The 13,058-nt window shown below is 34.3% G+C and overlaps 2 protein-coding genes across 2 annotated transcripts; one reads left to right on the top strand and one right to left on the bottom strand.

Annotated features, from left to right (window-relative positions):
- Positions 1-4,690: 4,690 nt before the first annotated feature.
- LOC148237223 (N-acetylglucosamine-6-sulfatase-like) lies at positions 4,691-8,119 on the bottom strand. The gene is made up of 10 exons (XM_088205874.1): positions 7,974-8,119; positions 7,503-7,800; positions 7,379-7,438; positions 7,115-7,321; positions 6,189-6,344; positions 5,941-6,117; positions 5,679-5,880; positions 5,265-5,611; positions 4,945-5,061; positions 4,691-4,877 (listed from the first exon to the last, which is right to left on the bottom strand). The coding sequence occupies exons 2-10, from the start codon at positions 7,632-7,634 to the stop codon at positions 4,722-4,724; spliced, it is 1,554 nt and encodes a 517-aa protein (XP_088062000.1). The 5' UTR covers positions 7,635-7,800; positions 7,974-8,119; the 3' UTR covers positions 4,691-4,721.
- A 3,248-nt stretch (positions 8,120-11,367) lies between these two features.
- On the top strand, positions 11,368-12,236 carry LOC148237222 (cysteine-rich hydrophobic domain-containing protein 2). Its single transcript, XM_088205876.1, has 2 exons — positions 11,368-11,616; positions 11,681-12,236. The coding sequence occupies exons 1-2, from the start codon at positions 11,465-11,467 to the stop codon at positions 12,057-12,059; spliced, it is 531 nt and encodes a 176-aa protein (XP_088062002.1). The 5' UTR covers positions 11,368-11,464; the 3' UTR covers positions 12,060-12,236.
- The last annotated feature ends 822 nt before the right edge of the window (positions 12,237-13,058 follow it).

Raw genomic sequence — 13,058 nt, 5'->3', positions numbered from 1 at the left:
TAGGTTTCTCAGTTATAGACGGCTATGAATCATTTCTGAGTTTTCTAAGAAACGAAAACCCCAAGGAGAGTTCCTGGTAACTAATAAACGTAGTTTCTATATATTGAGACATTTACAAATCAAACTGTATTTTAATAATTTATAATAAAAATAAAAGTTTTATAGTGGAGTGGGGTAGGATCCTATTTTTCGGTAAAATGAGATATTAAAATATGGGACACGGTCAATTGGGCGACGGCGATTGGGTGACGGTCAAATGGGCGATTCAAAATGGGCGACGGACAAATGGGCGATGGTCTTTTGGGCGACGGTCTTTTGGGCGATACAATAATAATGCATTACAAATAAATGTGTAGCAAATCATGATCTTATAATTAATTAAATAATTTACATAATTAAATACATATTAAAATATATATATACATATACGTACATACGAAAATATAAGTAATATTTTTTAGAATAGAATTAAAAGATGAAAACATTATTCGGTCTAAACAAAATATAATATACCTTCATAAGATATAGTATGTATATATTTACTTATCATTTGTGCTTATTTAATCATAAAATATCACTTGAACAGTTTGATTTTTTTCATTCAAGAATTTAAGAGAGTTACCCGATATCATAAAACACTTAAAGCACACGGCTTAAGTCGGTAATTTTATTATAAATACCTACCTGATAAATGTTCTTAGTGGGCCCTTACGCGAATTTTTTTTATGTTTTGAGCCTTGGAAACTACTGTGAGAACAAGCTTTTGGAATTTCCAAAAATCGCATATTTTACAGTTATCTATTTTAAATTAGATAGGATAGGTATATAAAAATGTAATAACACAGAACTAGCGCTGATAAGTGTTTATCGTGGATTTTACCCTTTACGAGATTTTTTTTAGGTTTTGAGACTTATAAATTACTGTGAGAACAATCTTTTGGAATTTCCAAAAATCGCATATTTTACCGTTATCTATTTTAAACTGGATAGAGTGGTTATATATAAATATAATAAGCTAGAACCAGCGCTGATAAGTGTTTATCGTGGATTTTGCCCTTTCCGCGATTTTTTTTATGTTTTGAGCCTTGGAAATTAGTGTGAGAATAAACTTTGGGAATTCACAAAAATCGCATATTTTACAGTTATCTATTTAAAATTAGATAGGGTAGTTATATATAAATATAAAAACCCATAACTAGCGCTCAGTATACTTTAATTTTGACTGAAAACATTCGCAAAAAGTTTCGTTGCGTCTTTGAAAATTATTTTTGTCGTGGTTTTAAAACACTTTGTCACAGTGTCATTGTGTTTTTGGTAAAAAATTCAGTACAGCAAGAAAATAAGAATGTGTCTTTATATTCACATGTGGGTTATATTTTATGTGTTATTTATAGATAATTGTTTTTTATAGATTATTGTTGAGAGCGACTAATTTGAGTTACCACAGTTTATATTCTTCATAAATGGATAATTCAGACATATTAAGTCAAAAAGACAAGAAAAAATATTTTTGAAATGGATATCTTTATGAAAAGAATAGACCAAAGAATTTTTATAAAAGTTTTGAGGTACAATAGAAAAAATATCATAGAATATTTACGTGGTATTGCATATAATTATAATATGAGTTAATAATTTGAAAATAAAATTGTTTTTCATTTAATATACATTTTTGTTTTAATGTATATTTTATTAATATTCAAAATAAAGCAAAGCGTGCAAGTTTTTTTTAATTTCTGTCGCCCATATGACCGTCGCCCAAATAACCATCGCCCAATTGACCGTCGCCCAATTGACCGGAATCGCCCATTTGTCCGTCGCCCAATTGTCGCGTACCGTAAAAAATATAAATAAATATTCGTGCAACAATAAAAAATAGATTCATGAAGATATTTTTGATTATAAAAATGAGTAAAAGTTCGTCATTGACAGTATATAGTGTTTTATTGATCTAAACAGCACATTGTATCATAAATACTTTTGGCCAAAACTAACGAGACTAGTTTCTATCGCAGCTTGTCAAATACTTTTGGAAAATGTAGAAAAACTTTGTTTTAGTTTACAACATAAAAATATTAAAAAGTTAAGTTTCAAATATAAAGTTAAACATTAGGATTTAAACAAAAAGAAACTGTGCAAAACATATTTTTGTTTTAAACCTGTTTTTTCCTATATAATCGGGAAAACCGTTGTAAAACGGCAAAAGATTTCTAGCTCATACAAGAACGTGTTCCTATTGCCAGAGCGCCAATCTTCATCGATATGGGCTTTTCCCTGCACCTTTTATTTATTCGTCATTGTAAGCATTTATTTTATAGATACTTTTCCCTTGTTATTAAAAAAAATTTATGTAATATTTATTTTATTAATTCATTTAGCTAATATAGCTAATTGTTTAAATATAACAACTAAAACTTTTCAAACTTTGCAGTTGACCTAGGAAAATATCTTATCATTCTGAAACAGATGAGAACCCAGCTTAAACATCTACAATAATTACTGAATCCTATCATAAAAATAAAGGTTCATACTTATGAAGAATATACTAAAATAAATGTCATTTAAACTGAAACCAACCAAGAAAAGTAAACTAGTTCTGAGGAAGATGACTGTAATTATTGTTTAAATTATAGTTATATGTAATCCGAGTCAAACGAAGCTTGAATAGCCTTAAGTGTCTGCAAGAAGTGAGTCTATGGCATTGAGGTCTGCATATTATGTAATCAATATCAGCGAGAATGTAAGAATAAAACATATATTTTTTTACCCTATCCAATGTAATAAGTTTAAGTTGTTTGCTTAACTTCTATACGTGATCATAAAATTATATATTAGGTTCCGGCGCGTGAGGTTTTTCTTGTATTTTTGTAATTTATTCGAAAAAAATTGAATAAAATATTCATGAAATAAAAAATAATTGTTTTTAATAGATAAAAACAATATCGTTTTTCATTGAAAATATTTAGTATTTATTGACTCATACTTGATCGCATGTAGGTTTTAATTAATTTTAATTTAGAAAATAAAAATATTTTTCTTAGCTGAAACGGTAAATAAATAATCTAAAAGCAACTGCATATTAAAAATTAACTACTTATTAAATAATAAATGTTACTTTGGCGACGGGAGGTGATGGGTGGCAATAAGATACAGATTGAACCGCTGCAGTAGTATTTTTATTGAATATTATTACAGTAGTTACACGTTTGATATTAAAATGAGTTGCAGTGCGCAGGGCCCACACCGACCATGCGAACCTGCCGAAATCGCCAAGAGAATGTGTGTCACGCCAGTGTTACCAGTGCCGCCAAGTTTTGGCCACAATAAACCTAAATATAAATAAATAAATGGGCCTTACACTACTTATCAAAATAAGAATTGCTTTTTATAAAAGTAATATTCGCAATTTAAAAAATCAAAATAAATAAGTAAGTACCCGGTTTTACCCATGGGTACTTAGAAAAAAGATTACAGCGTTCACTTACAAAATATCTTAAAACACATTATATTTTATGCAAAAGAAATTAATTTTAATGCCTTTTGCAAAAGAAATTAACTTTATTATAAATATAAAATGCAAGACATTTTCACACGTTCTTTTTTGAACAAAAATCTTTTTACCCATTTCTACGTCACTCACCTTGGCTGCTTCATCGCCTACCGAATTCCCCCAGACAGTGGCGTAGCTAGGGTATTTGCCGCCCACGGCGACCCTTAAAATTGCCCCCCCTCCCCCATACATTGAGAACCTAGCATAAGTCGACTATTTCATGGTTTTACCTATCAGTCCATGCAAATTCTGATTCATAAAAGCTTTTTCCATATTTGCAACGTGTTTCTGCAGCGCCCCGCCCCACAGGGGGCCCCGAATATTAAACAAAATTTAATATTTTAAACTGAAAATAAAAATAGAAATCGTTCATGAGTTAAAACATTTTCACTAATATCACAAAAGCAAAATAAAAGTTTAAGAATCATTACAAGTGCACTTTGTTTCTGACAATATGTTCATCTGGAGCAAGTGATAACTGACTTAACACTTCTGAAAATTCTGGTGTCCTAAGCACGTGCTTAGTGGGCTAATGCAACTCCAGCTTTGGGTTCCAAATGGCAAAATCTACATACTATATATTTCATCTTCCTTTTCATTTTTTCTTAGTTTGTTTTCAATGGTTATTTAATCATGATAGTATTTAGAAGTGTAATTGTGACATACATATGAATTTGTGTAAGAATAAAAATCTCATTTGTATTTCTTGTTTTAAAGTAATAAATTATCTTTATTATGCCCAATTAAGATTTTTCTTATAGTGCCAAAAAGCTAACTAAGCATCTGCGTCATTAGATAATGGCCCCATTAGCCTATTTTATGGACCTTAGGTAATCTGAAAACTGCATCCTACGAACAGCAATATATTGGTAAATGTCAGCCGATTCATTCCATTCTCTAAAAAATTCATCCGAAAAAAAGCCAATTCGTTTTGATTCCACAAAAAGTAATTGATCAATGTCTGGCTTTGTGATTTGCGATTTCTAAAAAATGATCACTAGTAAAAAATAAAATGGTTCCATGGACCGCAAAAAATCAGAGAATAATCGTTAATTGATATTTGCACTGAATTAGCAACTGAAAGGACTGCATACTTTTATTAAACGCATTGTATGTGCATAATTTGAATAAAACATTGTATTCTTGAACAGTTTTATTGTGTGACTACATTCTAAGGTAGATTGTACATGTTGCACTCTGCACCTTTGCACTTTGTCATGTGTGCGAGTGTATTTTGATATTTAAATTTGATAGCAGGCATTATTTCGGATATAACATTGCTCAATTGATAAGCGTCATTATCAACGTCGTACGCTTCTTCAAAGCGCTGAAAAAATATTACTCATTTTATTCATATAAATATTAACTAATCAATACAAGCAAAATATATATACCTGAGAATCATTAAATGCACAGTACATAAAATCGATTACAGGATGTAAATGACGGACACAGCTATAAGTGTTGTTTCTAGAGTCTTGACACTTGCAATCGTATTCAGATAAGCAGCCCTATAAACAAAATAGTTACATGTAAGATTATGGCTTTCGTTGGCACTTTATTTCATGAGCTTATTTTTAACGTATCAATCCTACTTTCAGCTATCGATATGGATCTAGTGGACTAATTAGATTCTAATGCCAAATTTTTAAATCAAAATTGTTTATATTTTCATTCAACACATTACATTCACACGTGTTCATCAAAATCTTACGTATAAATCACCAGTTCCAGGGCAATCCTTCGATTTCTCCGACGAACCTTCACCTTGATACTCTATCAATATTTGTCTATCGTAAGTCTCCGACGATAGTAACTCGTTGGTTTCAATAGAAGGTTCGAGGCTTTTGTCTTCACCGTCGAAAATAGGTAAATGCATTCCGTCCATATGATCCGGAGGCTCTACACCGGCTATTTTAAGAATGGTCGGAGCTAAATCTATATTGATAACGGGATGCTTTGTTTGTACGCCTTTTTCTATTCCGGGACCTCTGATCGTCAAGGGAACTTTGATATCGGTGTCGTACGGCTGTCTTTTATCGAACGGTTGAGAAAACTGACCTGAAAATTATTAATAAATCGATAAAAATAAAATAATTCTCGTTTTTAAATACAACTAGATAAATACCTATATGGTAACCATTGTCCGATGTGAAAATGATATAAGTGTTCTTTAAAATATCGTACATTTCTAAGCGTCCGATTACTGCTTCGACCATTTCGTCGACGGCGAGTAAAGTTTGCCATCTTTGACGGTAAACAGAGTCCAGCTTTGGAATCGTCGATTCGGGTAAAGGCGCAGGAGGCCTCCGCAACAACCAGTGCTTACCCTAAAGATAAAACGCGATCGTTATCCGATTCCGATCGTCAGATTTAAAGAAATGTAATACCTTAGCGGGAACGTTGAAATTTGGAGTTCTCGGCGCTTTAACGTCGATAAATTTGGATTCGTGTCTCGGAGCCGGCGTGAAAGGCGCATGAGGAGCCGGAGGCGCCGCGACAATCAGCATAGGATTTTCAAAGTTGTTTGCATTTTGCTTATCGATGAAAATGATAGTTTCGTCCCTCTGAAAGATAGTTAATCGTTATTTCAATGTAAACTTTTACTTTAAATAAAATTTATACTAATAAAACTTACGATAACGTCTGTCAAATATTCTCCATTATTGTACAATTTGGGAATACCGTTTCTCGAAAGCGTGAAATTGTAATATTTCGAGTTTCCGACGAGGCCCCTCCATGTGCCCCAGCCGACTGGAACATGTTCTGGACCGTTTGCCGATTTGCTTCCATACTGAAAATATATATACGTAAGATTACTAATGAATGATTAGAATATTATATTAGTAATTTAATTGCTTAATAATTAACGAGACTTAAATGAAGCGTGATAATTGACTATAGAAAATTATTTGGCGGGGAATAAATTTGATTTTAATTTTTAACTAGACTTATATGGAAAAAGTAAGTGTCGGGTATTAGAATCGAGAAGTGTGATTTATCGGCCAGTGAGATGTTCGGTGGATCGGTGCCTTTCGAAACGAGTCAGCGTGTGTGAAGTCAGAGTTCTTGCGAACCCTTTTATATGTTTCCCGCAAGCAGCTTTAACGAATGGTGAATGGTTCTCTAATGAATTCTCCTATATGCTAGAGTAGCAATCCGTAAATGAGAATATTATATGGTGATTTACAGTCCTTTATAAATAATTTAAAAACTGTCACTGTTTTTTATTACAATATTATCATTTAGTTTGTTATTAATTTTTTTTTAAAATAAACAAAAATTGTTTAGTGTAATTTAACCATTTGAATAGTGAGTTATTTTTTCAGTAATAAGTTTAATTTTTACGTTTTTTTTTAATTTGCTTTATTCAATTTTTTTTAATATTGTTATTTTAATTTATTGTATTATATTTATTTATGAAGCAAATTCAGTTGTTCTCAACATTTTTAAGTATTTTTTTATTTACGTCTCACTTTTATCATAATTTTTAATTATATTATATTTATTGATGAAGCAAATCCAGTGGTTCTCTAAAAACTGAAAGCTTAATTGATAACGAACCTCGTTTAGATATTTTCCAGCATAAAATGTAGCATATTTGGCTTTCTTCTGTAATATAGCAGCGAAAGATTCGGGTTCGAGATTCTTCTGCCACGATTCACTGCTACATCCACCGGCGACTGTATTATTGACCGTTTTGTGATTATGAGGATACATGCCGGTCAAGATGGAAGATCGACTCGGACAACAAATCGGAGCTGCGGCAAACTAAAACGCTCAAAGTTAATAACCGTTCAGAATACGTTGGTTCATAAGTAAACTTACACTGTTGAGGAATGTCATTCCGTTCTTTGCTATCAATTTTTCCGTCATCTTCATGGGCGTCTGCGAGAAACGTTAACATATAATACAGTTTATTTGCACTAAAATAAAAATAATAAATAATTACCATTCCGCCCAGGACGGAGTCTTGATCGTCCGTGATGAACAAGACGACGTTGGGTCTGACGCTCGCGGAGACGAACGCGTCGCGCCAGATTAGAAAGTAAATTACGAAAATAGTTTGGATGCGAGCTAACATTTTAAACTTAATTTAAGCACTAGGTAGAAATTAACGACGGAAAGTCTATTGATGCGTATCACTGGTAGTCGGCTATTGGATAACGTTGGGCATGAACTCCACTCCGATGCACTCCTTAGCTATCACTATTCCGAACGCGAAGAAGCCGACGCTCTTCACGATTGACCTGAAATTTATGGGATCAATTCGTCAATTATCAGCGCCGAGGTTATCGAACGCTTGTTATTATTGCTCAAATTTAGCCGAAACTGACTAATTCGCGATAGCGTGAGCGTATAAGGTAGTAGAGGTTGCCGGGATTAAGTTCAAGGTTTGTAGGTTTTTCAATTAATCGAATACCATTTGAAGCTGTCTCTGTAGAGATCCATAACCATGTCGACAACTCCGCCTTCTGCCATTTCCGAAGATAGAGCGCGAAAAGATTACTGCGACAGCGACGACCTACACCGCAATATAACTTAACCTCAATTATTCGATCTGTCAATGACGACCCGAAATCGAACGGCCATTGCCGTAATTTATATATGTTTTTTAAATATAATAAAATATTAACATACATTGTAAAAAATAAATAAATAAATACATAATATTATTTTGCCCTACAATACAATTTTAGACATCTTTCTATTTAAAAAATAAGTGAATAAAAACTACACAAGATGCTTGCTTCTTTTTCCCTAAAAGTGACAAATATCTTTAATGCAAGTTCTAAGGTTCATGATTTGGAGGTCATTGGAGTTATATTACAGATTGTGAAAAATTCGAGATCAAAACGAAGTTTGGTTGATATGGAATACGGATTTAGCAGGTTGAAGTCCATTTTTTTTTATCTCAGACTACATTTTGAGAGGATGAAAGTCTGTTATTTTGAACCCTCTTCGATTTATACATATTTAATTTAATTTTGAGATCCACAGCCTGTTTTCCAGAGTTGGAAATGCTCAGTAGCGTTGCTTTCAGTACCTGTAAAATTATTTAAAATTATATTACATAAATATATTTTAAATCATTGCTGTTGTATGCTTCTACTATTGTTGTTGTTTGTTTCGAGATCATTGTTCTCTGGTTTACAAGTGGACTTTATATGCACAGATTTTGAAAAGGCGTTCGATAAAATTAATAACGATTTATTTGTGAAAAAATTATCTAAATTCGGGTATTCTAAAGGTCTCATAAAGCTATTCTCAAATTACTTACCCAATAGATATCAGTTCGTCAAGTATGAAAACTATTTTTTCAAAACACAATAAATCGTTAATTTTTTTATAATATGTGGATAAGTTGATTTCCTCGATCTGCAGTCGGATCTTAATTCTTTATGGAAGTTGACTTGCTATAACAGATTGTTTTTTCAGTGTAAAGAAATGTCAAACAACTTCATTCTCAGGGTCCTTAACCCTTAGACCGCCGACCGGTAAATTGTTAATTACTCGCTGTACGCCATGCGTTTTTAGCGATATAATTTTTTGGCTACTTATTCTGTTTAACACATCATTACAGCCAAAATACTCAATTTTTTTATTTTAAAATTATATATGTATGATTAACATGGTTTAAACATTCTAATTATATCAATAAACAAATATTTTTAGTCGTATTGTTGGAAATATGGAGTGAACAAAACTAAATCTATTCGTTGGGCCGCGAGTTGGCTCGCGTACACACACCTACACACACATGAACGCGCGTGGCACTATACAAGCGAACGACAAGCAGGGTCATGCTCACACTGAGACAATTTTAATATATAAATCTGCAACGCATTTTTTCTTCGTCTGACCTACATCCTGTTATAAAAATTTACAAATCGACAACATTTCTTTGATGCATACAAAATCACATATATCGTACACAAAAATAACCCTAATAACCAAACCGTTTGTTTTTGATCAATGGTGTTTGCAATTGGTTGTTGTTGAAGGTTGTCATATTTCTTTATATATAAAAATAATAAATAATAAAACTTAATAGCAAGATACGATGTTACATTTAACTATATATAATAAAATGTATAATTTATAATATATACATATTCTTCTTCTTCTTCCACGGCACTACAACCGGTGATCGGTTTTGGCATTTCCACCTAATTTCTTGTAGGGCTTCTAGATAAAACTTGAGTTTTAGTATGTCTTCCGATATTGTTTGCATTTTTCCTGGTTGTAATATTGCACATTCCAGCTTCCAAAATTGAAGTCCAATCATTTATCTAGATTTCGATCGTCTAGGTCATTATGAATCGGGGCGGATTTATTATTTCTTTGTGATTTTTTCATAACTATTTGGATTTATCCACGTTGGTTGGTTTGCTTCATGATAGAAACCCTCCTCCTTTATCCGGGCTTGGGACCGGCAAGAGTGCAACATATCTACACTCCAGGCGGAATATGTAATATATATTACACACACACACACACATATATATACAATAAATAATAAACTTTTCGACCATCGTGACGCATTGGGGTAACCTGTTAGGTCACGATGGTATTAATTTAATGTAAATAAATAGAACAAGTAAAATAAAATGATTCTACGACAAGGAATCGTTTTTGTTATTATTATTATTATTTAATATTTACCAAGAGTTAATATTGATATTTTATTAATTATATCTTATTTATATTTATTAATAAGTATTTAATAGTAATTATTATTATTATTATTTAATTATTACAAACAATAAAAACCAATCACAAAAACACTTGACAATATTAAAACAGTCGAAATAACGTATAAATGTATTCACAAGTATTTACAAATCACAATTATCATTGAAATATTGATGACATAATTTAATTTCGATTCATAAATTAAAGTATAAAAAAACGAATTTCCGCGATGCGTTTGTGCTAACCCTAAAAGTGGTCTAAATAAGCACGATCGAAACCACGCGCGAAATATAAACGACTAAAATTAAGGCGTGACTTTATAATTATATATACCACTGTTTCATCGCAAATTCTATAAATAAAATCACTGAAATCGTTTACTAGGAACTCAAACTGATTTTTAAAACATATATTGCCAACTTTTACCTTTCCGTTTCTTTAAAAAACGAAGGTTTTAACGAGCGCATCATATCATGCGCTTGGCGTTAGACAGTAGATTTAGTTGCGCATGATATCATGCGCTTGGCGTTGAAAGGATTAATATCTATCTTTACTAAGGATCTATGTGTGAGTTTTGAAACACATAGATCCAAAGTGGCCCGAAAGATCATTTGGATTGGCCACCCCTGCTCTAGTCCATAGCATACTAGAAGCCGACTCTATCGCATTGATTTCAGGCGTAAGGAGTCAATGTAATGTAAATTCCTTCTGTATTTATACTTGAAGGAATATGTGTACTATCTGTTTCTGTTTTCCAGTACTTTCGTCTTAGAAGCGCTAGGATACGTTTCGTTGTCAACACTTTTAGAAATTGCTCAAAGGCATAGTAGACAATCGTTCGGTACTCGTGCAGCTCTAAATGTGGGCTCCGGAAGGTGGTCATTGTTCTCGGTCGCGTCCACTGTTCTATCCTGTAGAGTCTAGGAGTGGAGCACTTGCAAACTCTTCTCTGGCGAAGGCCGCCCAACTGCTCAATACGGGGAGTCGGTTCAGTTCGTACGTGACAATGCACACATGTCTTTTACCATGTCTTTTTTTAATATTTGTAATTTTTTGTCTGCTCGATCACGGATGTTAAATAATAAATGTCATAATCGGGAAGGGAAGGCGTTTGGCGGTTAGGTTGGCGCTCCTGGATGACAGTAGGAAAGAAAGGAAAATAAGCGTATGGTAACACCGGTAAGTGTCGAGTAAGTGTCGTCCGACGATGCGCGAGAAATGATGCTGGCGGACCTCGACGCCATCTACTCGGAGACGGCGGAGGCGGAGGCGGAGGGGGATGGAGACGGGGAAGGCGGGGTGGAGGTAGAAGAGCGCGCGCCTCCGCCCCCCGAGCCGGTGGTGGTTCGGGGCGCCGGCAACATCACGGTGTAAGTTGGTCTGTCGTCGTTTTCCGCACACCCGTTCTCACCACACCCGTTCGCACATGCGCAGGTTCGGACTCAGCAACCGGTTCAGCGCTGAGTTCCCGCCGGGGCTGCAGTCGCGGGTGGCGCCCGAGGAGTTCCAGGCGACGGTGAGCCGCGTGAACGGCGCGCTGAAGAAGACGCTGCCCGTCAACGTCAAGTGGCTGTTCTGCGGCTGCGTGTGCTGCTGCTGCACGTTCGGGTGCTCGCTGTGGCCCGTCGTGTGCCTGAGCAAACGCGTCAAGCACTCGCTGGAGAAGCTGCTCGAGTGGGAGAACACGCACCTCTACGCTAAGCTGGGGCTGCGCTGGAGGCTGACCAAGCAGCAGTGCGACTCCTCGTCGCTCACCGAGTACGTGCTGCTGGTCGAGTTCGTGCCCAAGCTGCCCATCTATCGGCCCGATTAGTTCCTCCGTTGGTTCGGTTCGCGCGTGCGAGACAAAGCGACAAAGCGTCGCCGGCTGTGATTACTCCATGACGAGAACGTCCGCCACCCGCTTCTATTTATAAACCAGATCTTGTACATACATCCCTAGATTTACAAATAATAATTAATTAATAATAAACGGAGAGATTCTTATTTCTATCGTTTCTTTTATTGCTTTAATGTAAATGAATTTTATAGAAAATAATACCAATCAAATAAATGAACATAACAAAAAATATCTTGCAAAAATTATTATTAAAACCTAGTAATGCATCGTAAAACTATTTTATTTGCTCTGCGGAAAAATCAAATACAATCACACGTTCGCAACTTGATTTTTTCACTTAAATCAATTTATTATCAATTAATTTTATATTTTTTATTCAAGGTAATGGATAATATTGACGATGGCCAACTCAAAATGTCAATCGCTTGTGCAACGGACAATACTTAAAATTAAGATTTACCTGAACCAGAAATACAGATTGTCATTTTTCAACTAAACATAAAAAAATAAACAATCTTAGGTCAGAGTCCTGCTGTGAAATAGTGACATTTATGTTTGGTGAAGAAGTAAAGAAGGAAATTTTGAAGATTCCGATATCTGACGACAATTCACAGAAGAATTAATGACATGTTCTGCAAAACTGAAAGAACAGTCGCAGATGAACTCATTAACATGCTCTTTGCATTACGAGTAGACGAATCGACTGATATAAGTGGCAAGGCGCAGCTCTTAGGCTTTGTACGATTTATTAATGAACAAGATGACAAATCAAATTTTATGCTGCAAAAATCTTTTGGACTAATTTGACGCGATAACGTACTTGAATACGTTAAAATTATTTTGGGATTAGTGTCGGTATTTGTACCGACGAGCAGCTTCTATGATGCGATCAGTCAAAGATTTGTGACTAGCGAAAACGAATGTTTAGTATCTTAGGCATCTTACTTCTTCGTACAGAAGCAAGGTAGAGAC

The sequence above is a fragment of the Plectrocnemia conspersa genome, unplaced genomic scaffold, assembly GCF_051122295.1.
Source record: "Plectrocnemia conspersa isolate PC_06_02 unplaced genomic scaffold, ASM5112229v1 ptg000002l, whole genome shotgun sequence".
Lineage (NCBI taxonomy): Eukaryota > Metazoa > Arthropoda > Insecta > Trichoptera > Polycentropodidae > Plectrocnemia > Plectrocnemia conspersa.
The sequence above is the reverse complement of the archived record's forward strand: the minus strand, read 5'-3'. Positions and strand labels throughout refer to the sequence as shown.

Bases quoted from the DNA above. Each gene is read 5' to 3' on its own strand.
- LOC148237223 (XM_088205874.1), bottom strand. From the start codon at position 7,634: ATGTTAGCTCGCATCCAAACTATTTTCGTAATTTACTTTCTAATCTGG. The intron at 7,322-7,378 runs GTAAGTTTACTT...TGAGCGTTTTAG, and splicing joins GAATGACATTCCTCAACAGT to TTTGCCGCAGCTCCGATTTG. The intron at 6,345-7,114 runs GTTCGTTATCAA...ATATATTTTCAG, and splicing joins CTGGAAAATATCTAAACGAG to TATGGAAGCAAATCGGCAAA.
- LOC148237222 (XM_088205876.1), top strand. From the start codon at position 11,465: ATGATGCTGGCGGACCTCGACGCCATCTACTCGGAGACGGCGGAGGCG. The intron at 11,617-11,680 runs GTAAGTTGGTCT...GCACATGCGCAG, and splicing joins GGCGCCGGCAACATCACGGT to GTTCGGACTCAGCAACCGGT.